The sequence below is a fragment of the Pungitius pungitius genome, chromosome 6 (assembly GCF_949316345.1).
Source record: "Pungitius pungitius chromosome 6, fPunPun2.1, whole genome shotgun sequence".
Lineage (NCBI taxonomy): Eukaryota > Metazoa > Chordata > Actinopteri > Perciformes > Gasterosteidae > Pungitius > Pungitius pungitius.
In genome coordinates this window covers 452939-480196 of record NC_084905.1, presented here as the reverse complement: position 1 = coordinate 480196, position 27258 = coordinate 452939, and the positions used below count along the sequence as shown (strand labels likewise).

At 44.0% G+C, this 27258-nt stretch overlaps 2 protein-coding genes across 11 annotated transcripts in view; both read left to right on the top strand.

Moving 5' to 3' along the window:
- Positions 1 to 1790: 1790 nt before the first annotated feature.
- On the top strand, positions 1791 to 10487 carry LOC119196141 (guanine nucleotide-binding protein G(i) subunit alpha-1). Of its 2 annotated transcripts, none has more exons than XM_037451613.2 (10): positions 1791 to 2032; positions 2177 to 2305; positions 5286 to 5328; positions 6150 to 6291; positions 7089 to 7246; positions 7357 to 7485; positions 7664 to 7793; positions 7907 to 8060; positions 9116 to 9308; positions 9398 to 10487. In XM_037451613.2, exons 2-9 carry the CDS (start codon positions 2188 to 2190, stop codon positions 9304 to 9306), a joined length of 1065 nt encoding a protein of 354 aa, XP_037307510.1. In that variant the 5' UTR covers positions 1791 to 2032; positions 2177 to 2187; the 3' UTR covers positions 9307 to 9308; positions 9398 to 10487. The 2 variants fall into 2 exon arrangements, with proteins under 2 accessions (XP_037307510.1, XP_037307509.1); XM_037451612.2 differs by having other exon boundaries at positions 2172 to 2305.
- Positions 10488 to 14408: 3921 nt separating this feature from the next.
- LOC119195540 (membrane-associated guanylate kinase, WW and PDZ domain-containing protein 2-like) overlaps positions 14409 to 27258 on the top strand; it is a 54057-nt gene continuing 41207 nt past the window's right edge. For 5 of the 9 annotated variants that reach the window (XM_037450524.2, XM_037450525.2, XM_037450523.2 and 2 more), the window contains exon 1: positions 25581 to 26025. In XM_037450524.2, the coding sequence (XP_037306421.2) occupies positions 25596 to 26025 (430 nt within the window). In that variant the 5' untranslated portion in view covers positions 25581 to 25595. Of the gene's footprint in view, positions 15045 to 25580; positions 26026 to 27258 lie in introns of those variants that run through there. The other 4 variants (XM_037450531.2, XM_037450526.2, XM_037450530.2 and 1 more) reach the window with 2 other exon arrangements.

The following is a 27258-nucleotide window of genomic DNA, read 5'->3' as shown; positions in this document are numbered from 1 at the left end:
AGATTGCAGGTGCACAATCATGCACTGGTCATTTGAATTCCTGGATGTGGTGATGGAGTCGGCTTAACCACAGAGTGCAACCCTTGTTTGTCCTTTTGTCACCTGACAGAGATCCTCTGTACTAAAGGACATCATGACTTCCCCAACAGAGAAACATCTCTGTAAACAGGAGAACTTCCTTTCAACTGGATAAACTTATAGGAATGACAAATATTGTTTGTATTTATATATGAGATGTTCAGTCAATTTTGTGAATATTGTGATGAAAAATATGAATTAAAGTCACTTGTACATCACATATACACTGCTCAAAAAATTAAGGGAACAATCTTTTATCAGAGTATGGCATGAATTCAACCACTGCAGTTCTCTGATATTGATCTCGTCAGGTAGGAGAGGGGATTGCTAATCAGTTTCAGCTGCATTGGTGATAGCACCCGAGGGGCAACAATGAGACAACCCCCAAAACAGGACTAGTTTTGCATATGGCGGCCAAATCAGGTTTCTCCCTCTTGATCTCTTTGACGATCTTTCCACCCGTGTTGGCTTTAGCTGGAGTCATTACCATTACTGGGAGCATGAAGATCATCCAAGTCCTCCAGGTGGGCACATCCTCATCCAGAAAACACAGAGGGGATTCCAGGAGACGGGCAGTTGATCTAGGAGAGCTGGAGAGTGACGTAGAAGGTCCTCAACCCAGCAGCAGGGTCGATATCTGCTGCTTTGTGCAGCAGATTGAGGACTTCCCTACACGGTGAATGTCTCTGCCCAAACAAACAAGATGTCACAAGTATTTTGAGTCGCAGAAATGGATTTTTGTCAAAATCTACTGGCCTTCCACATCTTTTTTTCACTTTGATTATCAGGCTTTATAAAAAATGAAGCCCTGTGTAGGCTGAAACTTGTATTTCCATCCAAACATGTGGCATCCTTTTGTTCCTAAGACATTAAAATCAGTATAAATACCCAACATCATTTATTTTCACGTTGAGGTCTGATGTGCTTTGAATATCCTACCCAGTCTAAATACATTAGATAACATTCTTTTACATGCTGAACTTGTCTTGTTTGTGCAGTACGTGTTTGATCTGCAGATGCAAACATACTACTGAGGATCGGCATATCATGACAGAAACTTGCAATGCAAATCTACACTGACACTATTGACATAGTGTTCATTACATTGATCCCTTGCACACCTACTCATGTTTTCCGTACTCCTACAAAACAAACATCCCCCAATGTAATGGTTGCTGATTATTTTGCCTTGTTACCAGTTGGTTTGCATGACATCATTTTGTTTGTATTATCTAATATGAAAATACTGCCATTTTAGATAATCTAATTAAAGAATTGTGATCTTTAAAACTATGAAATGGTCCACCAGGGAAAGGTAATAGTTCTCTAGGGTAAAAATAAGAAATACTTGTAGTAAATCAAAATATTTTCATATAAAGTCAGAGTCATGTTGACATATTAATTCCTTATTCTGAATTTGAATATTACATCCAAATAAAATTGACATAGTAAGCAATACTCCATAAAATAGCAGGTTTATGTTTTAACTAAGTCAAAATAACTTGAATGATTGAGTAGAAATGTCCATTTTATTATCCTATATTATCCCAAGTCTCCACAATTTCATAGAAAGAAACTCAAACTGTTGACTCTCTGGACATAGTTTTACTTCCATCATGCCTGGATTTTCAGGTGTTGTCACTAATAATCCAAGCAGACTGAAATAAGAAGCTTAACATTTTAGAAGACGCCTGTTGCTCTTTCACGCATGCGCAGTTCCAACGTATGCGCAAACACCAGGAAGCGAGCACTTTGTTGGTGTAGCGACTCTTTTTATTCCGTGAGAGGTTCTGAGGTTGATCGAGTCCTTTTGCCAACGAACGTCGGTTGAACTCAAACCGGAGAGCCAGCTATCGTGGAAGCCGCACGTTGTGGGTGACCAACATTTGGGTTTTGATCGTGGAATCGGACGTTTGACTTGCCAGGCAAGGGCGTGTTTGAATTTCAAGTGTTGGTGAGACACACCGCCTCCTCCTCCTCCTCCTCCTCTTCCTCCTCATCCTCACTAGATGCTAGCTCGGTAGCTTTTGCATTTTGTGTCACTCCTAGCTACAGTTCTGTGATAGTCTGCCGTTTCTTTTATTTATTCGGAGGTCAGTTCTCAAGAAGATGGGATGTACTCTGAGCACGGACGACAAGGCGGCGCAGGAGCGGAGCAAGATGATCGACAAGAACCTGCGGGACGACGGAGAAAAGGCTGCCCGGGAGGTCAAGCTGCTGCTGCTCGGTAAGAGGAAGATGGGTGGACCGAGGGGTCTCGGTCGAGTTGCTGGAGAGGGACTTTCCTAATTCCCACCGTCTGCTGCGAACTCAAAAGTCCAACCTGTTAGACGCGGACACGTGTCCGTGTGCCGACGCGGGCCGAAATATCACATTTAGCGGAGTTCAAGTAAAATGACATGGCGCAGTCAACTGGAGAAGCGAAAAAAGTGGAAGAGTTTGGGGGGGTTTCGGGGCTTCTTTCGGTACGGGGGCTTGTCGTGTAGTTATGAAGTTGGTGCTGTTTGAGTAATTAATTTATCCTCCCTGCAACCTAAATCCGTGCAGCCAATAAAGCATCGACCACCTCGCGGTGGGATTAGTTAAGTTCCCACCGCGGCTGCTGGCGGTATTTCCCGTCGCGAAGGCACGAAGCTAATTTAGCTAACCTACTAGCCACTTAGCTAGATTAGCTCCCCCGATGCTAGCTTGGATTAGTTAGAAGGCTCAACCGTTTTAACGATGTCTGAGCTGGTGCATTTCACACTGCCCGCCCTCGGATGCATAAACCGTTGTTGTTATTGATAAGCGTTGATTACATTATTGGAATTTAAATGACTAGCTGGCCACATTCCCGTGTTTGCGGCCACCCATCACAAACATTAACGTAGCGTTCACGTTACTTTAGGCCGGATGATCGTAACGTTAGCTTCAAATCTACTGGACTGGGCGACAAAAGCTAACAATTGTTGCAAATTGTGAATAAATGTCCCCCGATGCGAAGTGAAATGTGGCGTTTTTGAGAATATCGATGAATGTAACATTAGTGGTGGCTCATGCAAAAGCTGTCTGAGTGTTTCTGTTCACTCCAGAGCTGAAAGGAGAGCTTAACAAGAACATATTTGCGTTTTTACGTGACATTTTGTAATGATATCCGTTGCTTGGCTAACGGAGGTTTCATTCTCCATTTTATCTTAAACGAGGCTGATGGTGTCATCAGTGTGGTCATTTGATGATTATCAATTGGACAGAGACACTCGTATTTTAACCAGCTGGGACATGCAAATGTGTTGATCTGTGAACTGTAATCCATCTTTGTTGTTAACAGACGACATCCAAGTTATAGAAGGCTGCAACCATGACTAATCAGATGATCACCACGTATATCATGCGTTACGTCGCAGTGTTATCGGGGAATGTTTAATCGCTGAAGGAAAATAGCCACACCTTCTCTCTGATCTTCCTGTTACTGGGAGCGGATGACCACTGCAGACAGTCCAAGTCAGGAAAAGACAGGCAATCGGTTGCGTAGCAACCTTTGCAGTGTAACTGCAATAACCATCTGTGGCAACTATACACACAAACATGCAACAGTGGCAGCTACTGCATGCGGTTTCTCGAAGAAAAGAAAAAAAGAAGCAACACGATTCTGCATTTTCATGTGTGTCATCACAGGTCTGTTTTCTGACATTTGATTTCACCACAATCATAAACACTCTCCATTGCTCAGCAGCTGCAGTCGGTTTGTGCGTCATTTGAGATGGACCTGATTTGAATTTTCATGGTTTGCTGTTTTCCCCCCCGTCACTATTCCCACCTGCACCTGTAAGGGAGGTCTGGGTTTGGCTTGCGGATTTGTTGTCCGATGGGGGAATTTACATATGTCAGATGGATGCATTTCACATTTATTGTTTTTGATCTGTTTCATAGCCAGTGGGAGAGATATGCAGCTCTGTCCGGCAACCCACCGAAAGAGTTTGCAATAATGCCGTAATCTGCCAAAGACGTGCTCTCGAGACGAGTGCTTTGAGGGGGAGGAGTCAAATGTGGACTGCACAATTGTGGCGATGAATCAGAGAATCTTGCCCTTGTGGATTGTTGTATTTCCATGAACCACAGCAGTTAAAAGCAACATTGAGGAGCGACACGGTGTGTATTATTAAATTGGGGAGTTATCTGCATCTCATGAAGAATGCGTGTTCCCTGGTCCAATGTGGCCCAGTCAAACATTCAAACTCTGTTTTAAACTTGAATCATTAGACTTCTTTCACCTTTTTTGATAACCCCCCTTTAGGCCCTTACATTTTGTCAGATCACCTGAGGTGTGAGTGTGTGTTTTGTAAATGAAATTTAAGTGTGTTGTGGTGTTTGCAGTAATATATTTGCTCTGCGTCTGTGGTGCATGGCTGTTTGTCATATGGGACGATGAAATGGTGAACAGTTATCCCCACCAGGGAGCTCAGAGTCCCAGCAGATGTAAGGTAATTAAAATGTTGTTTGCTGTGTATCTCACAGGGGGTTGGCGCTGTGTATGAGACTATATGCCAACCACACTTTTGGCTTATTCAAAGCAATCACAGATTTGAACAATTCTATGTTGTTTTTGTTTGTCGCTTGTTTTGAAGCCCACACGTGGTGTTTATTGGCCTCACGTATATCCTATTGCCTCTATGAGATGGGCCTGACTGATCAGAGTCCAGCCAGCCATTCTGATGTAGAGGTAGTTTCTAACCCTGGGATGTCTTGGCTTTGTGTAATCTCATTGACGGAGGATCGAGATGATTAATCCAATTACAGTGACCAGGCTAAACGCAGATTTAGACACTTCTTTAGTGCATTCGGTGACTGTAACCTCTGATGTGCTTCCATCTAAAGATAACCCACTTATTTAATGGACTGTGACTTTTGTTTTTGTTGTGGGGCATATGCTGTCATTAGATCTTATTGTGCACATCAAAATATTGATTGCTTTATTTCCTTTTCAAGTCTGGACATGTTTGAGCACACGATGCATAAATGAATGACAGTCGGTGCCATGACAAAGGACTCAAACCACAAGGATCCTTCTTAAGTATTCTGATGCAACACAGACAGTGACGCCAAAAGTCTTGGTTTTGCCAATAGTGTGCCAACTTGTTGGATATCTTTTGCCTTGTATTAAAAAATATGTAACTACTGCCACTGTTTTGACTATAATTTGATATCCTGGACCATCTGTTCTGTTTCAGGTGCTGGAGAGTCTGGAAAAAGTACAATTGTTAAACAGATGAAGTAAGTGTCAACACGCTGAATTTGAACACTGTCAGTCGCACCTCGAACTGCAAAACAAATGGAACATTTTACTATATGTGCAGCTGATCAGACACTTCCCATTTATTCACTCATCCACCCAAAGGTTTGTCAGTATTTTATCTGGTAAATTGCCAGTAAATATGTGACACCTAATCCTCAACCTGTATTTTGTTGTTTAACTATTTGTCTATAATCTTATAAATGCACTTTGGGTGCTTTTAGTCAGTCTTTTGAGCATCATTGTGTGAAGCACGATGCAGTCATTTGGCATTAATTTAACACTTTCAATGTAGACGTACACAGATGTGTTTAAAAGTATACATTCAGAATATAAAAATGATTATATAACAAAAAAGCAGTTTTACCTATATTGTTCACCAAAAGCTTCCATATGAGATTAATACAATTTTTTAAAAACATTTTACTAAACAAAACATTGAATCTCATGACAAATCAGAATGAAGAGTCTTAATCTGAATCCAAGCTTTATTCTGTCACTTACACAATCAAATAGATTTAATAGATTTAAAATATTGAATACTAAATTATCTTTCATCCAATTATGGTTTCAATGAAATAGATGCAAAACATGTATTATTTTAACCAAAAAAGTAGTTTGCTTCCTTTTAAAAAAAAAAAAATTAATTCCATGAAAATAATGAATTCAATCAATCAATATAGCACTGGTTTGTTTTAAAACGTGATCCATTCTCAGTCATAAACTGAGTCTAATATAACCATTTATTAACTGAAAAAGCTGCTTAGAGACACGGTGCTAATATTGTCCCGGTGTGTGTCAGGATCATCCATGAGGCGGGCTACTCAGAGGAGGAGTGTAAGCAGTACAAGGCCGTGGTCTACAGCAACACCATCCAGTCCATCATCGCCATCATCAGAGCTATGGGACGCCTCAAGATCGACTTTGCCGACCCAGCCAGAGCGGTGTGTGACAAACCCAAGCTGCTCTTGGGACATTGGAGGTTGCATTTCTGTGTGTTTATGTAGGTCGGCGCTAGGAGGGAAACCACTAGTTGGTCATATGTCACCCTTCCCTACTGGGCTAATTTCTTCTCACTTCCTCCTGAGCAGCAGGTCGGATAGAGCCAAGGGGAGAGGAGGTTTAGAATCACATCAAACCTGAATCAGAGGCTTATGTGTCGGTGGATTCTGCTCGTCACCTGTGTGACGAGCTGCCTGTCAGTTTTACACAAACAATCCACCACATTTCTGTTTCCCTTCATTGTTGTAGACGTTTTGCTCATTTGGTTTTATGTTGTATAATTGATGTACCTTTTATAAGCACACCATGCTCAAACTAAAAATAGAGCATCATTCAGGGTCATTTTCATTTCTTGTTTTTGAGTTTTATTTATTTTTGTAAATCAGTTCCCTGCCATAACGAGCGGCTGAGTCATGCTTCAGCGTGATTGGCCCGGCCCTGTCAAAGCTTTTCCATGCTGCTTTTATGCTTTAACAGATCCTTATTTCCTGGCAACCGACCTGCTGAAGTTGCTGTGTTGCTTTTAAACCTAATTTCAATCAACACGTCATGAGAACAGTTTGTCTCCTTTTTAAAATGGATCACTTAGAGAGAGCTCTTGCAGTGCTTTCACAAATGTAATCCAAATTCAGTTCTGTTAGCATTAATAATTTATTATTATCTTTTGTCATTGAGTGCCCTGTAAGCTCTTGGTGACACTCGTGGGTTGTGACTGATTGGAGGGTCTCTCTTTCGTCAGGACGATGCGCGCCAGCTGTTCGTCTTGGCAGGTTCGGCGGAAGAGGGCTTCATGACCGGCGAGCTAGCCGGGGTCATCCAGCGGCTGTGGAAGGACGGAGGCGTTCAGGCCTGCTTCAGCCGCTCCCGCGAGTATCAGCTCAACGACTCTGCAGCGTAGTGAGTTCAGGCGCACGCTGTGACGCATACGGAGCGGCGTTCTCCGCTCTTAGTCTGCAAACATCTGTGTAACACTTAATAATCCCTCCGTCTGTCTCCTCTCCTCCAAGCTACCTAAATGACTTGGACAGGATATCCCACGGTGCTTATGTGCCCACCCAACAGGATGTGCTGAGGACCAGAGTGAAGACCACAGGCATTGTGGAAACGCACTTTACCTTCAAGGACCTGCACTTCAAGTCAGTAAACCACCACAGTTCCTCCAATCACAGAGCTGAAGGACGAGTCTGAATCGCCTCCCTTACCCTCCGATCCGTTCATTGATTATTAAAAAGGAAGAGTCCATGTTTGGGTGCATCTTGGCGAACAAACACTTGATTGTGTGGAATTTTATTTCTATGTGTGGTCTTTCTGCAGAATGTTTGATGTCGGTGGACAGCGATCCGAGAGGAAGAAGTGGATTCATTGTTTTGAGGGAGTCACTGCCATCATCTTCTGTGTGGCTCTGAGTGACTATGACCTGGTGCTGGCTGAGGACGAGGAGATGGTTAGACCCGTCCACACACACACACACACACACACATAGTCATTTACAGTCATTTAGTTTGTCTGGAACTCTTCTGGTTGGTTACCGCTGTGTCCCCTCTCTTTCTCCTTTAGAATCGAATGCATGAGAGCATGAAGCTGTTTGACTCAATCTGCAACAACAAGTGGTTCACCGACACCTCCATCATACTCTTCCTCAACAAGAAAGACCTGTTTGAGGAAAAGATCAAAAAGAGCCCTCTCACAATCTGCTACCCAGAATATGCAGGTGAGAGAGAGAGACCCACATACAGAAACTCTGCATAAAGATCATTGGTGTTTTACATGCAAATACTGTAAATTGTATGTTAGTGTTGCACATAGTATATCTGGTATTTATTAGTAGGATTGTCTGCACGTCGATGTCTTCAGTCACACCAATTTAACGGGTTTAGCCATGAAACTAAAAATTATTTTATTCCGACATTAGGTTTTTAAAGGTAAACCCCTTAATTTGAGGGCTAATGTGGTATATAGTACTTGTTATACATAACTATGCAACCATTACAATGATGCAACATTCTACCTAACAGAACATTGTTTTGGTGATATTTGCTTTTAGGCGGCCCGTTGTTGCCACTTTAGGGAGCGGCAGTCTGCTGCTGATACAAAGATGTGTCTTTATTCTCCCCTCTGCTCTTGAACTGTGGGGGCTGCGTCATGTTGTTAACAATGCGTCCTTGTTGGATTTATTGACACTCAGTTTTAAAATCTAAAACTGACCAAAATAGGTCTGTATTTGAGGTTCAAAACAAGCTCTTCACATTCAATAAAAACGTTGGTTGTTTATCTGTGAGGTAGATGGCCCCCAACCAACAGCCCCCCATGTGATTCCCTTTCTTCAGTTTTTTTTGTATGTTTTAATGCAGCAAAAGAAATGTGTCAACAATGATGCAAACAAATCCCACCATTGTCGGATGAAACGAGCACAGCATCAATGAAGAATGATTTGCTGTTTGCTAAATACGTTAATGCGGTTAAGCTAATTAAAAAACCAAATGTTACACCAACAGTCACCATTTCCCTCACTAGGTACACCTGTACAATGTAAGGTACCTTTAAAACTAGCATTACGTTATGTACATATTATTGAGGTCATAGTGGTGTTGTCATGATTGATTTGAAATATTTCATCCCAGTATACTGTACAGTTAAACTCTTATTTATGATCCAATTATTGTTGAGATGTAAAAGTGGGTTTAAATATTTTTTAGATTTCACAAAGAAAAGAGATGGTCTTTGTTCTGCTCTGTTTCTCATTGTGTTCTTCTCGTCCTCCTTCAGGCTCCAACACCTACGAAGAGGCAGCGGCTTACATCCAGTGCCAGTTTGAGGACCTGAACAAGAGAAAGGACACGAAGGAGATCTACACCCACTTCACCTGTGCCACCGACACCAAGAACGTGCAGTTTGTGTTCGATGCCGTCACCGACGTCATCATCAAGAACAACCTGAAGGACTGTGGCCTTTTCTGAAGGTACCGCCTGCTGCTTCAGGGCCGAGCTGGACGGTTCTGTCCCGTTGTCCTGCTCTCATCACGGTGTCTTTGTTTCCCTCTGTGCTCAGGCAGCGTGGTTGCTGGCATGCCGAGTGACTTTATTCAAGGGGACTCAGACTGGAGGGAACCTCGCGGACCCTGCTGAGAATGTCACTTTTAACCTCTTATTAACTTATGTTCATCTCTAAAAGTTTTAAAGACGGTGTGTAGAAAACATTTTGTGTAAAATATATTTGTACAACTGTCTATGGATGGGGATTTTTCACAGTTTTTAAAATGTGCTTGTTTTACCTTTATTGTTATTATTTTATATAAAGGGGGGGCCCTTTGAGTTTTATTTTTTCCATGAATGAACACCTTTTGTTTTAGGTCCTTGTGCCTTGCATGCTTTAGTTGCAGTGTGTGTTCTTTTTGTTGAGTTAGATGTTAGGTTTATGTAAATGTTACCATAGAACTTTCCCGAGCCGCCCCTCTGCCCCCAAGTCCATATGAACTGTTTCTTTCTGATGCTTTTCTTTTTTGCGTCCTTAGACAAACCAAACAAGACCAACTCACTCTGACATACTGTGAGAGCCGTGTGTAAACCTTTTCCAATGTGAGACTTGCATGTAAGTTGGAGCTTTGATTTGATTGAGGCCAAAAGCCGGCGCGAGTGATTCTTTGTGTGTGAGAGAGAGAGTGTGTGTGTGCGTGTGTGTGTGTGATAGAGAGCGAGAGAGAGAGAACGTGTGCACAATGAAAAACAAAGGGACTTTATTCCTCTACTTGTCATCCTCTTTCAAAGTTTTATTTTTCTAAGCAACCAAAAAGAAGCTACTCTGTAATTAACGAATGCGCGTTGTTTGTGCGCCTCGACAAACTGTAACATTCCTTTTATTGAATCAAGAAGCAAAGAAGCTTTGAAAAGAGGATGCCAATGGCGGCCTTGTAGCAAACAGTAGGACCACGTGTAGATCTGTGGTCAGTGCATAGACAGACCGTCATGGCTGGGTGCACTGCTAATGATCGTGATGTGTGATGGTTTCAAGTTACATATCCGCCCCCCCTGGACCCCCCAACCCTCTGTTTCCATTGGATGGGCACATTAGTGGACTAATCTCCATGATTTTGCTAATAAAAGAGCTGCTATGGTAAAACCATGGCAGCTTATGCAACAAACTAGTATTTCATGGATTTTTTTATATACATGTTTCTCTTTACAGATTCGGAGATGACAAATATCACATTTTATTTACAGAAAGCAGCTTTTATCTAATGTCTGGAATAGCACCAAAAAATTGTCACGGGCAAGTTCTTGAATGCTTTCATAGACAAATGAAAGATTCTCAAGAAATGCCCTGCAGAAATTGTTCAAAGACTCTCTCAACTACCCTGCTCTGCTCAATAGTTTGTGTGAAATGCTTTCTTTGGACAATCAATCCAGTATTCTACTTGGAAAGTCTTCAAAGAAAAGCTACTCCGTGCCAAATATAGCATCTATTAGCACATGTTCTGATCATAGGATGTCTCTCACTCCTCTGGAAAGTTTGGTTTAGTTGTTTGTCCTAGTTTCAAATCACGAGCTTGACAGGTGCATTTAAACAAAAATAAAAATTGTCAACACATTTGGAATTGGACTTTAATGTTTGTCCTAAAGCCCATCTGCCATTAGAGTTCAACCGTAAACGACTCCCTCTAGTGGTCCACTAGTGTAACTGCCTGATGATTATAATCCAATCACCAGTTTTAATATAATTAACACAGATTGTCTGCGACAAAGATGAATTGGCCTCTTTTATTAAATCTCTGTTGGTAACAGCCCAAGATTAGGACTAATTAGTCCTGAACTAGAATGAGTGATTTTCTACCAAGCTGTGGTGCTTTAAAGAAACATTGTGGCCCAGGATCTCTTCCAGTATTCATGAGACGATCAGCTGCAGAAGGAATTAGTTTAGAGATAGTGATGGGATTATCATAACGGTCCTATCCCAGTCATTTATTTTCCGATGATGCTGGCCACTAACATCCAACAAATGGGTCACAGCAATGACAAGGCTGACTCCTGTCTTGCAGACTTAGCTAAGCCATCACTGCAACGATTAGGCATTAGCTGAGAGGATACTATTTTTGGGAGGCATTGTGCGATTTAAAATCTCACTGTGGAGTAATTTAGCTAATCCCAGACGCCCTCCCAGGGAAATCAGAGAGTGTGGATTCGAAGCTTCTTTAAGGTGAAGGTGTGGTTTAGGATTAAGGAAAGAGATGAGGATGATGACTCCAATTATTGTGATCAAACTGCACATGGTGGCAGCCAGCAGCTGGTTAGCCTTTCACACAGGTCAGTTCACCAAGACTGGAAATCTGAGGAATCACGATTCTAGAGGGTACTCACAACATTTAGCCTATAAATCATTTAAAGGTTTTTACAAGCGCAACACCAGCAAAATACAGGCATAAAAGTTTGTGGTGTTGGGAGGTTTTAAAACAAAGTCAAGCTGTCTTTAGCTCAATATTTACCACCCGACCACAAGATATCAACCGTGTTCCCTAACTGCCAGCAAGAAAGTGTACAAACATATTTCCCACAATTTTCAAACTAAGAATTTAAAACTGCATTTACTGGTAAATGTGAAAAATGTATCAACTTGACACATTTTACAGTTTAAAACCTCAGTAGCAACTGGATAGATGACAAGGTGATGCCATCAGTGTTTATATGAAACATACACCTTTCTTCCAGGGATCCTTATGAGTCTTAGCTCTGTTTTTTGTAGCTCTGAGGGGGAAAGTCTGTGTGCTTTGGATTCTTTCTCGACGTTCTGCAGGTGTACTCTACCATCACCAGTTTCTCTACATAATGAACTCTCATTGTGAGCTTGGAGAAAAAGCTGATGTGATTTAGTTGGCAATTCCCTAAAGCCATCCAGTCTAATTAACTTATCCTGTGTGTGTGATGCATTTGAGCGTGTGCACATGTTTGAAACTGATGTTTAACCGTGCTGCCTGCTTCATTTCAAAGTTTTAATTGTCTCATTAGACGTTGGGCGGTCGTTAATATTTTTGTATGTTTTCTCGAAATGAAAAATAAAGAGGGGAATTTGGTTAATTTAGTTTGAAAGTGAACGCGTGTCTGGGTGAAGGTGACCCCACTCCTCTGCCTGATCCCAGCTAAAGAAACAACTTAGTGTGCATTTCTCCCCCTAAAAGCAAATGCATGAAGCAGAGAGTCAATGAGCGAGGCAGGGAGCTAAATCCACATAAGCTCTATTGAAATTCCCCCTCTGAGTGCGCAGACTGCATCGTGTTATTGTATTTTTCCCTTCTGTTGTTGGCAGTCTGCTTTAGGACGCTCATTACTTTCTGTCCATAATGATGATATAAAGTAATTCCCTTTTCCTTCTACTTCCTCGCCCACCGAGTGTCTATAGAGTCACAAATATGGCGACAGTCAGTCTGTGGAAACCTCTACAGATGTGAATGAAACAACAGCTTTATTTCAATCATTAATATTCTGGCGGAAAGTGAAAGACAGGACAGAGTTTTTTTTTGCAGCTTTCAGAAAATAAAAGATAATGCATGTCCCGTTTTCACAGCTAGGTTTCTCATCTCATATGACTCTGCTGTTAGGCGCTCACGTAAGCCCACCACCTCCTGGCACTGTGGCTGTGTCCACATGAGTCCATCCACTCAGTCTCTGAGTGACTGCTGTGTTCTGTGGGAGAGAAAAGGAGAGTGGCGGCGAGTTGCTTGAAGGGACTACAGATGTAAACGCTGCAGCTCGAAGCTCCGACAGCGGATGGCTTTCCTTTTGTTCTTCTATCACACTCCTTTTCAAAAAGGAATGTTCCAAAATGGAGAAATACTCTGATCCATAAATAGATGAGCACAAGAGAAGGGTTTAGTGTCCTTCATACACACAAATAATATGCATGCTCCCAAAGCAAGAAGGAGTCTTTATTCTGTTTGAAGTCATCAGATTTCACCCTTTGATACACCGGTAATATAAAAGCGCCGGTGATTGAGTTAAAAACCTGCAGAATCAGAGTTCTCCATCATCTTTAATCCCTCAACCCCTGAGCTGTCTCAGTGTCAGTCCAGCCTACAGGCCTCTGGAAGCCGCAGTTCAGACGTCCACCAGCAGAGGCATACATTAAGCACATCAGGGATATATCACCCCTCTTGATATTTGCTCTGTTAATTCCACCACTTTTCTGGTTTATACGAGCACTCTTTCTTTACTGGGGTGGTTAGTTTCAAACTGTCATCTAGTCTGCATCACCATCGGTTTAGAAGTGATGTGAAAAGGGTTTGCTGTGACCAGAACGTATACACCACGATGACCTAGATGCCAAGACACTGAAGAAAATAAAGTGACTGTCAAAGTGAATCCACTGCGCTTCATGAATTATTTACGGGTTGGAAATGCACACGGGGTTGTATGCAGTAATATGGGTTGGTAGGGAGGATACTCACATTTCAAAAGCACATGCGTGCCCTTAAAACACACACACACACACACACACACACACACACACACCCTGCTGCTGAGAGTGGCAGTAAGAGGCACTGTCATCCACAGTAGATTTCAGAAGCTCTTGATTTATATGATAAATATTGGATGAAACCTTACCGTTTTGGAGAGTCATGCTGCCATGAAAAAGTAATGGCAACAAAAAGATTTGTCATTTTGTGTGTATCCATGCCCTCATAGCCATTATGTAACATACACACAGGAATTTGAATTCAAAAAACAAATCATGCAATCAATTCACAATCATTACCACAAACGGAAATGTGAGCCTTTGGGCTTCCTGCGGGGTCCGGAGCCCCGCAGAGGTGTTGGTGGCTACATTAGAATCTGCACCGCGTGCTGCATTTTATCATATTAAAAGAACTATAATCTCACAAAGTGTCTGCTCAGTGTCTGTCTCTCAGTAGACTGCGTGTTTGGACCCCCTCCCAAAAGAATCATCCACCACACCGACTGGAGGGCGAGGTGTGTGTAGTGTAAGACCAAGTCCCGCCTCCATGTGGTCGCAGTGATCCTGGGGAAGCGCGGCCCCCCCCCCCACCACCCCCCCGGCAGTGTGCGAGCCAAGCTTCGCCTCCCGTGTTCCCTCCCCTCCTCTCCTCTCCATCCTCCCCAACGCCGAACCAGAACCACTCGCCTCTCCCCTCCGTCGGGCTTCACATCCGGGTCATCCGCTAGTATCTGTCTCACTCGCGTCCGTGTGTTCCACCGCGGTGATCGTCGCTCCTTTTCCCCTCCGAACGACCGACACTCGCCGAGCGGACCCCGCGCCTGGCCGCTCGCTGGGGGGGGGGGCGATGGAGCCGCTGTGAGGCTGCAGCCGGTTCGCACAAAAGGGGCCGGGATGATACGGTGAGGAGGGGCTAGCGTGCGGGCCAGTGCGCGGTGATCAACTCAGCCCGCAACCATGTCTAAGAGCCTCAAGAAGAAAAACCACTGGACCAACAAAGTCCACGAAGCCGTGATCACCCGCGGGAAGGACGCGGAGCTCGGGTTCGAGCTGAAGGGGGGCGCGGAGATCGGCCAGTTCCCCTACTTCGGCGAGGTGAAGCAGGGCAAGGCTCTGCTCCAGAGCGGGAAGCTGGCCCAGGATGAGCTGCTGCTGGAGGTCAACAACATGCCGGTGGCCGGGCTCACCACCCGGGACGTGCTGGCCGTGATTAAACACTGCAAAGACCCGGTCCGCCTCAAGTGTGTCAAGCAAGGTGAGATGTGATGAACGCGAGGGGCGGGGGTGTGTGTGTGTGTGTGTGTGTCGCTGGTTTGATTAAGATGCCAGGTGTGCAGTCATCTGTCAGTCTGCTCCACAGATCACAGACTCGTGCTCGGGCCTCGTTGTTGGTGAACTGGGATCACGAGGCGTGGTGGTGGGTTCGATCCACCAGGAGCCGCCGTGTGTTTACCGCCGTGTGGCTGGTGCGATGCCGCCGCCTGGAGGGGGTGTGTCCGCCGCTTAGGCATCACGCCACGGCCTGCGGGCTTCTCCTTTTATGATGGAGGACAGAGCGCGTTCAAGCCAACAGGCCTGCGCCTTGGATGCAATGTGTGGCCGAATAGCAGAGAGAGAGAGAGAGACAGAGAGAGAGAGAGACAGAGAGAGAGACAGACAGAGAGAGAGAGACAGACAGAGAGAGAGAGACAGACAGAGAGAGAGAGACAGACAGAGAGAGACAGAGAGAGAGACAGGCAGACAGACAGACAGACAGACTTTTACTGCCAGTGCACACTGTCTCTCTCATTTCGCCATAATCATATATTGATCAGCTGTGTCCTCTCCTCGGTGCTTTAACCCCCCCCCCCAGTCACACATAAACAAACCTATTGTGATGTGAGACGGTCCACATGTGGACACGGGTCGTGCAGGAGGAGCTTTTGAGTGTTTTGTTATTGTCAGCTGGTGCCGTGTTATGTGTCGTTATTGGAGGCTCAATGTTTCCCAGCAGTGGATCCATGGCTGCAGTGTTGACTGAGTGACCTGCTTCTGTCATCCAGCGTAGAAGCAGAACCGGATCCCCACGCGGCTCGAGCGTCGGGTTGTGCCGAGGAGATGGTTATCATCGCACCCTGTGAGGCTCACTTTGAGGCTTCCTAAGTGTCTCTAAGGGCTGCCTTCTCAGCCATGAAATGAGCAAAATCAATCAAACACACCACTTTTTGCAACTATATTTGGATAATGCCGAGTTTGCTCACAGAGGATCTGTCTCGGCGCTCTTTGCCGGACCGCCCCCCCCCCCCCCCCCCAATCCCGGTGTCCCCGGGGGTTCCTTCGCTGTGATTGAATATCGAGTGGGAGCTAACGACAGCGTGCCGTCCTGTGATGTCTCAGGGGTGAAATGCTAATGTGCATGTATCTATGCCGTACGTCCATTTCCCTTCCACCTGGTGGAGAGGGGGGGGGGGGGGGAGGGGGGGCGCTGCATTGATGCCAGTGGGCTGGCAGACTGGCACTTTGAGACACACTGAGGAATCAGCCACTCGGGTCGCTCTGCTGAGAGACCGCACTCACACGGCCAGAATCCGAGACAGAGACAGTTACAGCTCATAACAGACTATTTTCTGATAAGTAGAACCCCCCCCCCTTCTCCCTCCCTCCCCCGTCACTGTCCCTGAGGGAGTACAAGATTGACAGCACGGCCCGATGGACCTGCAGAGCGAGCTCACAGTCTGGCGGGGCCCTGACCTCCTCTCTGCTCTGCTTACAGACCTGGGGGGGGGGGGGGACATGCACATCCAGATTAGGGATCCCTCTGCGTAAGGAGGGGGCTGCCGCACAGCTTTTGTGGTATTGCTGCATTTTCTTGCAGAACATACAGTTTTTTTAAAGGATTGTTCTGCGTTGGCCCGTACGTCACAACATGTAGATGTGTGTGTGTTGCTGGATGTGTGTGTGTTGCTGGATGTGTGTGTGTGTTGCTGGATGTGTGTGTGTTGCTGGATGTGTGTGTGTTGCTGGATGTGTGTGTGTTGCTGGATGTGTGTGTGTGTGCATCAAGGGTCTCAGTTCACACAAATAGATGTGCTTCAAATACATTTCTACTAATGGAAGTACAGCAACGTAACAACACAAACCTTCAAGGGAAAATCAATACTAAAAACCCACAACTATCTGTATATTTATGCAAGAGAAACTTAGCATAATATTATCTCACATCTATTTGGCTTTTTCAGTTCCAGGGTGCCAGCGTTGTGCTTACTGGCCCGCTGCCATGACGTATTGGGACACTTAAATAGAACAGAGCCATTGTTTGTGTTACTGCTTTGAAAAGTCCAAATGTCTGCAGGGAAAAGGCACAGCAACCCGTGCACGCTCTTTTAAAAGGGTTGTTTTTGAGCTTCAATGATACGATTATTTCCAAATCTCTCCATAATTAAAGGACATACAGATTTTCTTTCAAATGCTGGTTCCTAAATGAGTCTCTGGCTCTCTCCACCTGTTTGTAATCATCTGATAAACATCTTTTGTCCGTGTTCATCTCCATCCAATCAGCACCCACGGGAGCCAAGTCCAAGCGGCTGTTGGGTTCAGCGAGGCACATTTCTGGAAGTGGAGCCACAGAGATCATAAGCGCTGAGAGGTGTTAGAACAGTACGCAGAGCGGTGTGATTGTGTGTTTTTGTTTGTGTGTGTGTGCGTGTGTAAGTGAGAAAGTGAGATGGAGTTTCCAAAGAAGAGTATGGCAAAGGTGTGAAACGGATTATTCACGGATCAGCAGATTACTTATTGAAAAAGTAAATAGATGATTTTGTTTCTTCTAATGTGAAGACGTCATGTGATAATGACCAATGCACAATGTAAAATATTAGGGTGAAGCCTCGTCTTTTCTTATCAAGCTAAATAACAGACTTCAGTATTTATTCCTTTATTTCATATATGTGCTGCTTAGCACTATTTCTTTCCTGGTTATTCTCTGTTTTCAGATAAAAGGAAAAAACAATATTTCCCACAATTAAAGAAGTATTGCACCTATAAATAACAGAGCCCACTTTTGGTTGCCTTTAATCAATTGATAGTCATAAATAGCTACGGTGCAAATACAGTGATATGAATATGATTGATGTCAGTTATTTTTAACCTTGTATTTTTTCATGCAGGTTACATTAGATGAAACCACAACATCCATTGAATAGAAATGCAGACTTAAAGCCCAGAGACATGCCACTGCTTACTGATGATGCCGAATCGTTTTCCTCTTCCCAAGTTGTGTTTCTCTGCCTCTCCGAGAGGAGTGTGGAGGACAAAGAGCCGCGGACCTTTTCATGCATTCGGGTTTATGAAAACAATATGCGGTGCTTTCTGAGTTCAAAATGTTAACACGCCGTTTGGGACCCAGATCGGAGCTCGGTCGGCCTCACACTGGGCAGCAGCCCGTATAGGCCGCCATAGGCTAAGGAGCTCTCTATTTAATTATTAAACTGATGAATAATATGAAATAGTTTATACTATAACTTCCTGTCTATTTATATTACTGTACCCCGATACTGCTACTCTAAGGCCTACTATACTAAGCTTAAGTTGTAATAAACTGTACTTGTAAATCTGTGATTTATTGTGCATTAAATAACTGGTGTACAATTAGCATTTTAATGCACCTTTGATGATTGTTGGAAGCCGTCATGGTTCCTGACTCGGCGGTCCGTGTGGTGCCCGTCGTTCTTGTGGCCACAGTACGGAGGGACAGATGGAGCAGAGGGAGCGAAGGCGACCATCTTCTCCTTGTGTGGCTTTGTTGATGAGAAGCTTGAAGAATCAGTGCATAACATCCTGTCTGCTCTGTTGGTATTAATAACTCACCAAGAGATGAGTTCTGTCAGGAGCCGAGGATGATAGTGATTGAGGCTGGAAGCTGCTGCAGCATTGCTCAGAGGATCAAACTCAAGCTGAGCCGGCCAATGACCAAATATCCAACGGTCCAGTTATATGAATTATAAAATAATTCTCCTCACCACGGACAATCTGGCACTGTGCTGCTGCATGTGCAGGGCAAAGGCAGGTGTGTGTGAATAAGACATGACCGAAGGGAGGATTTGAATTCTTCTCTTAGTGGTGGTTTCCTGTGATTAGTGGTGATGTCCTGCGCTCTTATGGATCAGCTGGAGATATTAGGCCTAAACAACGTAGTGATCGTTTTGGTGGACGGGAGAAGTTTCGGGTTTAAGGGTTTCTCTGGAACAGACCGTGTTCTGATGGATCACCATGGTGATGTGACTGGATGATTCAGTGAGTATTTCACAGTGCGCTGCCATGAAAAGCAGTTCATCCGGCTGAGATTAAACACCATATTCCTATGAATATTAATGATGGTTTTCTGTCTGTGTCTGTTTGTGTGTGCACATGGTTTTTATTGTGGGAACAACAGGAAATTATCTTTTTTTTGAAGCGTCTCTGTGTGTCATCTCAGCATAACATGAAACGACTGGATCAGAAGTAGCTGTCGTTAAAGTTATCAAATAGAAGTCAAATCCAAATGAAATTGAATAGTTCTTAATTGATGAATAACTTTTGGCACTGTAGAGTATATTTATATACTCTGTCTAAAAATTCACATTTAATCAAGTCATCAGTGCTGAACCAACTGAAATGAACATTTCACATTTTACAACGCATGCGTCTCTACAAACCATTCTCTTATATTTGTATTCATAATTCCTCTTGATAAAGCATCCTTATTGTAAAGTGACCTATGTCACTTTCACACATCTTTAGGTCCTGCAAATCATCCACCTCAAGCCTAAGTAAGATTTTGGGTGAAATGTTGTGAATCAAAGCAGCAGCACGGCAAGCAAAAGCATACAAAGGGTCACGTCTGCATCAACACAAGGTTTGATGTAGCGGCTGCGGCTCGGTGGATATTTTAAGGTAGCGAATAGTCAGGTGACTTGTATGTAAAGGATCGTGTTGTTGTAATAAATAACAACGCTGCAGTATGTATTTACAGACCCAACAGCAAAATGGCTCATTGCCATTTGATGTTACTTTACTTCTATTGCTGAGGCATCAATGGATGGGAGGCACTTTACTGGTGTGGATACCATTGAGTAGTTTCATCTAAAACAATTCTGCATATTTCATAAACCCACCATATTTAGACTGATACATCTAGACATGCGGCAAACTAGTTAAATAAAAGAATCAATTAAAATAAAATGAATGTGGTGTTTAAAAAGAGAGACACAGCCATGTCTCACCTCCAGAGATGAAAGTAATTCAGTGTGTGTTCACGTGTGACCTTGTGTGTGTGTGTGTCTGCCTGCACACACACACACACACACACACACAATTTCACCGGAGAAGACATGTTGTGTTTATGGTATGTGCTGAAACAATAGTTCCCCCAGTCCAGGGTTCTACAGAATCATATCTTATTCGGTCAGATGTGACGGCACAGGAGGCACTAATCTGATACCTTGAGATTGTGAATGAGGAGGATTATAAAAGCTACGAGGCTTTCTTAAGAGGCTCACCATTCCTCATCAGTTCTGAGCAGAATATTATGGATTAGAGCAAAATCATGCACACAGTGTTGTGCTGTATGTGTATTCCCCCGAATGTACAAAACATGAAAGACATTAGTTAAAGCCCTTTTTATACATTCACACCTCACACTGTTTCAAAATCCTTTAATCTGTTTGCTTATTTTCAATCCATATTCCAACCATTGTGTTTATGTTTTTTGAGGAAAATATATAAAAATTAGGATTCAATTTCTGGACTGATATAGAAAAATAGCATGAATTGCACTGCTGACATAATCATGGAAGCAGGAAGCTTTTATTGGAAGAAAAGCTGCTGTGCTTCATTTCTTCGTTCCAGTAGAGGGCAGAAACCCTCCAACAGTCAGCTTCCCTCACTGCACTGACACTATATTCTAGTATTTCATTAGGTTTCTCCGTAGTGCTGATCTGCTCACTAGCTCTTTATTAAAGCTGTTGCTGATGTGTCACAGAAGAACCAAAGCATCTCTTCTGAGTCACCACTGTCTACATTAATTGTTGTAATAAAACATCTCCACATCCAGCTGAAACTCCATGAAAAACTCCATGAACACGTGTTGTATTTATCTGTCGATCCCTTAAAACCTAAACATTTTAGCGGCACACAGGGGTTTCGATGCAGATGATTTAGGACGGATGAAGGACCATTTCTTGGTTTCAAAAATGTACAATAAGAAAAGTCCATGGTGTATCTCTGTAGCAGAGACACATTCCAAAACCACACTAAATGTGTGATTCACAGATGTTTCACCACTTTTATATCATTTTCTGATCCAGCTATGCATTTCTTTTGGATGACTGTTCATGTAATGTGTTTATGTGCTTCAACCAGTATGGATATTTAAAGCATTGATTTTGCTCCTGATGGCCACTTCTTTTCATGTCTTTATGCTCCCAACATATGATGTAGAAAAGAAAGGAGAAAACGGGGACGTTACCGTTGTATAATTACATTAATGTGAGTTTGGATTAAGCAGAATAAAAGTTACCTGTAGTGACACAGATCATTGCACTGGAGCCTCAGAGAGGAGAATCATTATGATCCTCACAGCCTTCTCTCTGCCACAATTAGTGTTATTGACAACTGCACCCCCCCAAACCAATAAGCTTCTCCTTACTAGACCCATTCACATCTCTTGATATTTTATACAAATTATTGTTGTTATTCACTGTCATAAAACAGAAGATAAAGTGTTTTTTATTCCTTGACTTCTCCATCCTCTCGCCTCAATATCCGAAGCTCTCGGTAAGATTGTTGGTTTCATTCTTATTGAGATGCATCCTGCTTGTTATGTGAGGAGCGCAATCAGGGGAGACAAACACCTCCATGCAGCTGCATTTAAAGCAGGAGCCGACGCAGATTCAAACACACGCACATCCTCACGTCTCATCAGCAGAGGCTCGCGAGCTGAGGGGAGATGAGGAATAAATTGGCCCGCCGTGGGAGGACAGTACGCGTAATATTAGGCCATTCGGACGCCTTTTTTTATTTTAAAGTCACACTCATAACGTGGGCTTCCTCTCTAGTGACTCAGAGGATGTAAATGTGTGTCTGGCCTTGATCACGGTGCTGTGGAGAAAGGCATTCAGGAACATCATCATTAATACTTGTCTCAGGGTGGAGGGGGGGGGGGATCAATATTAAGACCTTTAGGAGAGACACTCTGACATTTACTATTAATGATAGGCCCTGCTGTCTGCTGTAATAACGCCATTAGAACTACAGGTAACAGATACTCAATCAGCAACTGTATGGCCGCCCTAAATCCCTGCAGGTAGAAACTTTGGATGAATTCAGCATAAACAGGACCACTGAGGTGAGACAGGAGGGTGGAGGGAAATGTGACATGATATTTGGAGCAGGACAGCACATGAACAAACCGGTTAAACGACACCAAGTTGAGGTACAACAGATCCTTTTATAATCCGCTGGGATCTGTATTTTGGCTCAACTTAATCAATATACATGAGGAATGTAGTATACTAAAATAAAATCCAATGACACAAAATAACTTGTGCAGGAACCTGTTAATTAAACTTAAAAGCAGTAATATAAACTGTACAGCAGTGATTCACTAGTAATTATAATCCTAAATGACCTGCATGGTTTCATATAAATGTGAGGCGTTTGGGTTCCTAAAGCCTCATTTTGAAAGTTTACAAAATTGAACAGTCAGTAACAGAAATGACATGTAGTTAATGGATAATGTAACCCACGCTTTGCTCAAATCAGAGATGCCAACAAGGTGTGATTAAGCTACTAATGTAATGTTCATGTCATGTTACCATTCTGATAACCAACGTTACCTTAAATGCTAAGACACCGCTTCACATAACAGTACATCGGTCTGATGGAACACAGGCAGAGCGCCCTGGAGTCACTTTGACATCAGGTCAACTCGGGCCAACTCACCTGCTGTTTTGCTTGAATTAAGTGTATAAAGTAAAGTTAAATGTTGATGGTCTGGCTAGGCTAGTGCATCACGCCACTTATGTTTAATTAAAGTTCTCATATGAATACATCTTTTTCTCCATTTGACTCAAAAGTCGGAAACACTGGTGATGGCTCCAGTTACGTTCATGTATTTTCACTTGCCAATTGTTTTTTTTTTAGTAAAAAAAGGCTGTTGGAGTGGTTTATCTCATATATCGTCATGTGCCAGAAAATCGGTAAGAATGGAGTTAAAGGTGTATAATAATAGTGCATGATGATTGTGTCAGTTCATGTGTTGGTACAGAGAGGCGTGAAGCGCTCCGATGTTAAGTCGCTCTCTACTTGTGCGACTGTCTTCCCGTGTTGGCGCTCCCTGCAGCAGTGACCTACCGTGGGAGTGCTGGCGAGCTATCGATCACAAAGCCGGTCTCGTCTCCATGACAACCGCTCTCCACATGTGCCCCCGTCCATCAGTTCAAATCTTGGCCTTTAACTGACAAGACAGACAATTTATTATTTATAAGTAGTAGCGTGCTATGTCTTTGGCGCTTGGGTCACACCAGCTGTTGGTTTGCGGTACGCGTCACCGGGCTTTAGGCCGTGTTTATGTGTCACGTGGTCTTTTTGTGGAGTCTTCTGATCCTGAGGTTTCATTGGCCCTTATTGAGATGTCGCTGTTTGTGTGCACGGACAGAAGGACCCAGCAGGCCAGCGTGTTTCCATGAGGCGTGACTTCAGGGTTGTTTGCACTGACGAGTTGAGCAGTTAAACTTTGTGAGGAGAGGAAGTCAGAGAATCAATGTGGCGTGGCCGTGCCCCCCCTTCCCTCCCAGCCTCTTGGGAGAGTGGGCATGTCACACCTCGTCGTGCCTTCCCAAATCACATAAAATAGCTCCTTTTGGTTTCTACCAGGCAGCAACTTCCAGTTCTGGGGCATTTTCATGTAACTAAGCTATTTCAATTATATATTATATTAGGGCTCAAAGTCCACGTCCATTCTTTGACTGAGAACCGGCTTTTCTGCAGTTTTTCTTTGTTTCATTGCATTAAGATCTTGTGTCACCTGTGGTTGCAAAAGGCCAAGATGGCGACGGCCTGTGACGTCACAGTGACTATGGTGGACCAAACATCCAACGTTGACCCTTTTCAGCAGATTATATTTATTGTTTGCTCATTTCTAGCCACGTATACAGGTAGGCCAGCATCGTCGGCAGTAAAAGCAGATGAATAAGTGCAGAATGAGTAGCTGCAGCAGAGGGGCTGTGGATGTGGTTGTGGATGATATCTGTTAAGTTTAAAATGGTCTGCAGGTCATCTTCATTTGAAGATGCTGCTTCAGTAGTCACAGCTGACACCAGTTCTACTGTTGTGATCATAGTTGTTCTACTACATCCACTACAGTCATTTTAAAATCATTATTCGTCTCACTACTACCAAAATATTAATCATTTCTGTCATATGCATTGCATGTATTGTACATGTTTTTGTGAGTTTCATAAGATAAATAAAGTGCCCCTTTCCTTTCTGCTGAACACCAGGTTAAGAAACACATTGACCTGTTTCATGTCATTCCTCCTCATCTCTCTTCCCACATTTCCTGTCTGCTTCTCAGCCATTGACAGCAGACAATGGCCCAAAACTTTAAAGGGATTTTTGTATGTTTACATTATAATATGTGCATTTGTGTTTTTTCCCCATATGCTGGAATCCCATTCATAGATGATAATGAAAAGATTCATCTTGAAACAGAACCTGTTTTGCGTATAGTGTTTCATTAGATAAGTCAAGATCGGTGATGAATATAAATGTGCGTATTGTTTGAGTCTAAGGCGAACAAACAGTAGATTGCATTATATATGTATATATGCCAAAAAACACCCTTACATCACTCTATATAAAACCGATTTCTTTGGAAAATTGGAAAGCTCTACATGGTTGAACACGCGATGTTACCTGATGTTAAACGGCATGCAGTCACACCCATTTATTCCCCCAGTGGTTTCTAACGCAGTTAACTCACCCAGCAGAAACAGAGCAGACACCTACTCTGAGATATTAAACAAATAAATTCCACAGGCAAGCCCGTAGAGACCCACTGTCCATTGCCTCCTGCGTTGATTGATAAGGCGGAGGCTGCTGTAGTGGAGGGAACAGTGATCACTAAAAGCAGTTCATGTTGAGCAGCTGCTGCAGGCAGGATTGTGGTGCTGACAGCTTGAATGTGCCGTGCAGAAATCTTTTTTCCGATCAACTGACGGTCAGATAACGTGAGCAGCATGGACTCATGCACTGCCTCACAGAGCAGAAGCTTCACCGATCGCCGTCTGCATTGATGAACTCGAGCATTTAATCTTTGACTTGCGCCACATTTTGGGACATTGTTGAAGCAGCGAACCACAAAACGAGCTGACTTTGGTGTTTATTAGCTCAAACGTTGTTACGTTTTCTACCTTTTAACCCTCTCTAAATTCACTGATCCTCCTCCACACGGCCGAGTGCTCCTAACAGGAGCGCGTGTTGGCCTTGTTTATTCCTGGTATGTAGACCAAACCTCAAGGCATCTTCCCTGACGTCCCCTCCGTGGGCTGCCTCGGTGGGACACACTATTTCTTTCTATCCAGATGTGTTTACACAAGGTCAAACAGGGAGAGCATCTGGTGGGCGAGAAGCTGCTTATTTGAGGGATGTCAGGGAGCACCTGGGAGCGCTCACACAAACGCACACTCAGAAACGCACGTGTACACATGTTTTCATACACGGAAACGTTTTTTTTTCTCACACTAGTTCCCAATCTCTCTGTCTCACACACACACGAACATCCACGATAAGAATGCACAAACACTCCAGCGCAGTGACCCCGGCAGCCAACAGGGGGCGCTGCAGGACCGCGGCCTGGCTCTGTCCAATCCGCTGGCAGGTCGTTTCGGAGCCCGGCTTCCCACTGGCACGTCTCCTTCTCCTCTCTTTTCTCCCGACGGTCGTCGTCTCTCTGCGTCTCTCCGTGTCTCCCGTCCCCCTCGTCCCCCCCGTCTTCCCCGGGATTAACATTGGCCACAGCCAGGTGCCGAGTGTGTGCGCTGCAACTGCAGTGGAGAATAAGAGGCAGGGAGGAGGAGAAAGTGGGGTCTCGGGCAGAAGATGTTCGGTGGTTGCTGGAAAGGCTAGAGGACGCCTGGGAGGACAGGCTGTCTGTGGATGGAGACCTGTGGAGAAAAGACGGCCTTTGTCCACATCTGGGGACGCTGCTGACGAGGTGCCTGGTCTGCACGGCCTTTTTTTCTTCCCCCTGTCTGTCTGTCTGTCTGTCTGTCCATCTTCCTCTGCACATATGTCTGTGTGCATGTGTGTGTGTCTGTGCATGGCAAAGATACGGCCTGTGCCTGAATGCATAGCTGTGTGATGGGATTTGGGGGATTTTTCCCATTTTTCACCATTTTAAGGACGGTGACAGTTTTTATGTTAATTGAGATTCCCTTTGTTTTCTGGCTGTCTCCCCTCTCGTCTCCTTTCCTTCCCCGTTTCCCTTCGTCTGCCTTTGCTGTTTGTGAAGCGATTCATTTTGCTTTGGAGCCTCGCTAAAATGGTGTCAGTTTACATAAGATGTTTTTCCAATAGCATTCATTCCTGCAGAATCACTTGTGTCAGCAGCATACGCGCTGATGTCTGTGCCGTGTAAAGCATCCCTCCTCCGACGGTACGCTGCATGTTCCCCATGGCGGTAGGCGCTGCATCATTTCTACCGGTAGGCCAAACGGGGTAAATTCAATTTGGCAGGAAGTTGCTAGAATATGCACGAGTGCCATGTTTTTAATGTGTAAATGTAACCTCACCCCCCCCCCCTGCCCCATGTGATGGTCACGCAGACCGAATGCTGTGTGGACAATAAGTTCTCGTCCTCTCGTCCTCCTGGGCTCCTTCCTCTGGGATGAAGGGAGGGGAAACAGTTGGGGGACGTTGTCACGCAGTGTGTGTGCAGCACAGACATTTTGGCCTCTTCGTCACTGCTGTCTGTCACTTATTCTTCTGGGATACAGGGAGACCAATAATGAGCACAGGCAGAGATGAGGGGGTGTGAGCTTCTGTCCTCTGTAGGCCTTTGTCACCCAACATGCTGACACCACATATTTGGCCTAAGGGGATCACTGATTTACACAATTAACATCATCTGTGTGTGTGTGTGTGTGTGTGTGCTTTTGTACGGCCTGTTTTTTGCTTGGGTGCGAAAATCAGTGCAATCTTTCAATCTTATTGAGCCATTTTTCCTCCTTTTGAATCACAAGCGCTTGTTTTTCTGTTTTAACACCCCCAACATGCCGTTTTCCTCCTTTGCTTCAATGTGTTCTTCTTCCACGTGTGACAGTTGTGCGTTGTGTGTCAGCTCGTACCAGCGCCTCGGTGAAGCTCCACAATGTGGGCACGGAGAAAATATTTTGACTGAAGATAGAAATATTTATTCAGTGGGTTTGAGCAAGTGTAGTTGTGCAGAACAAGTG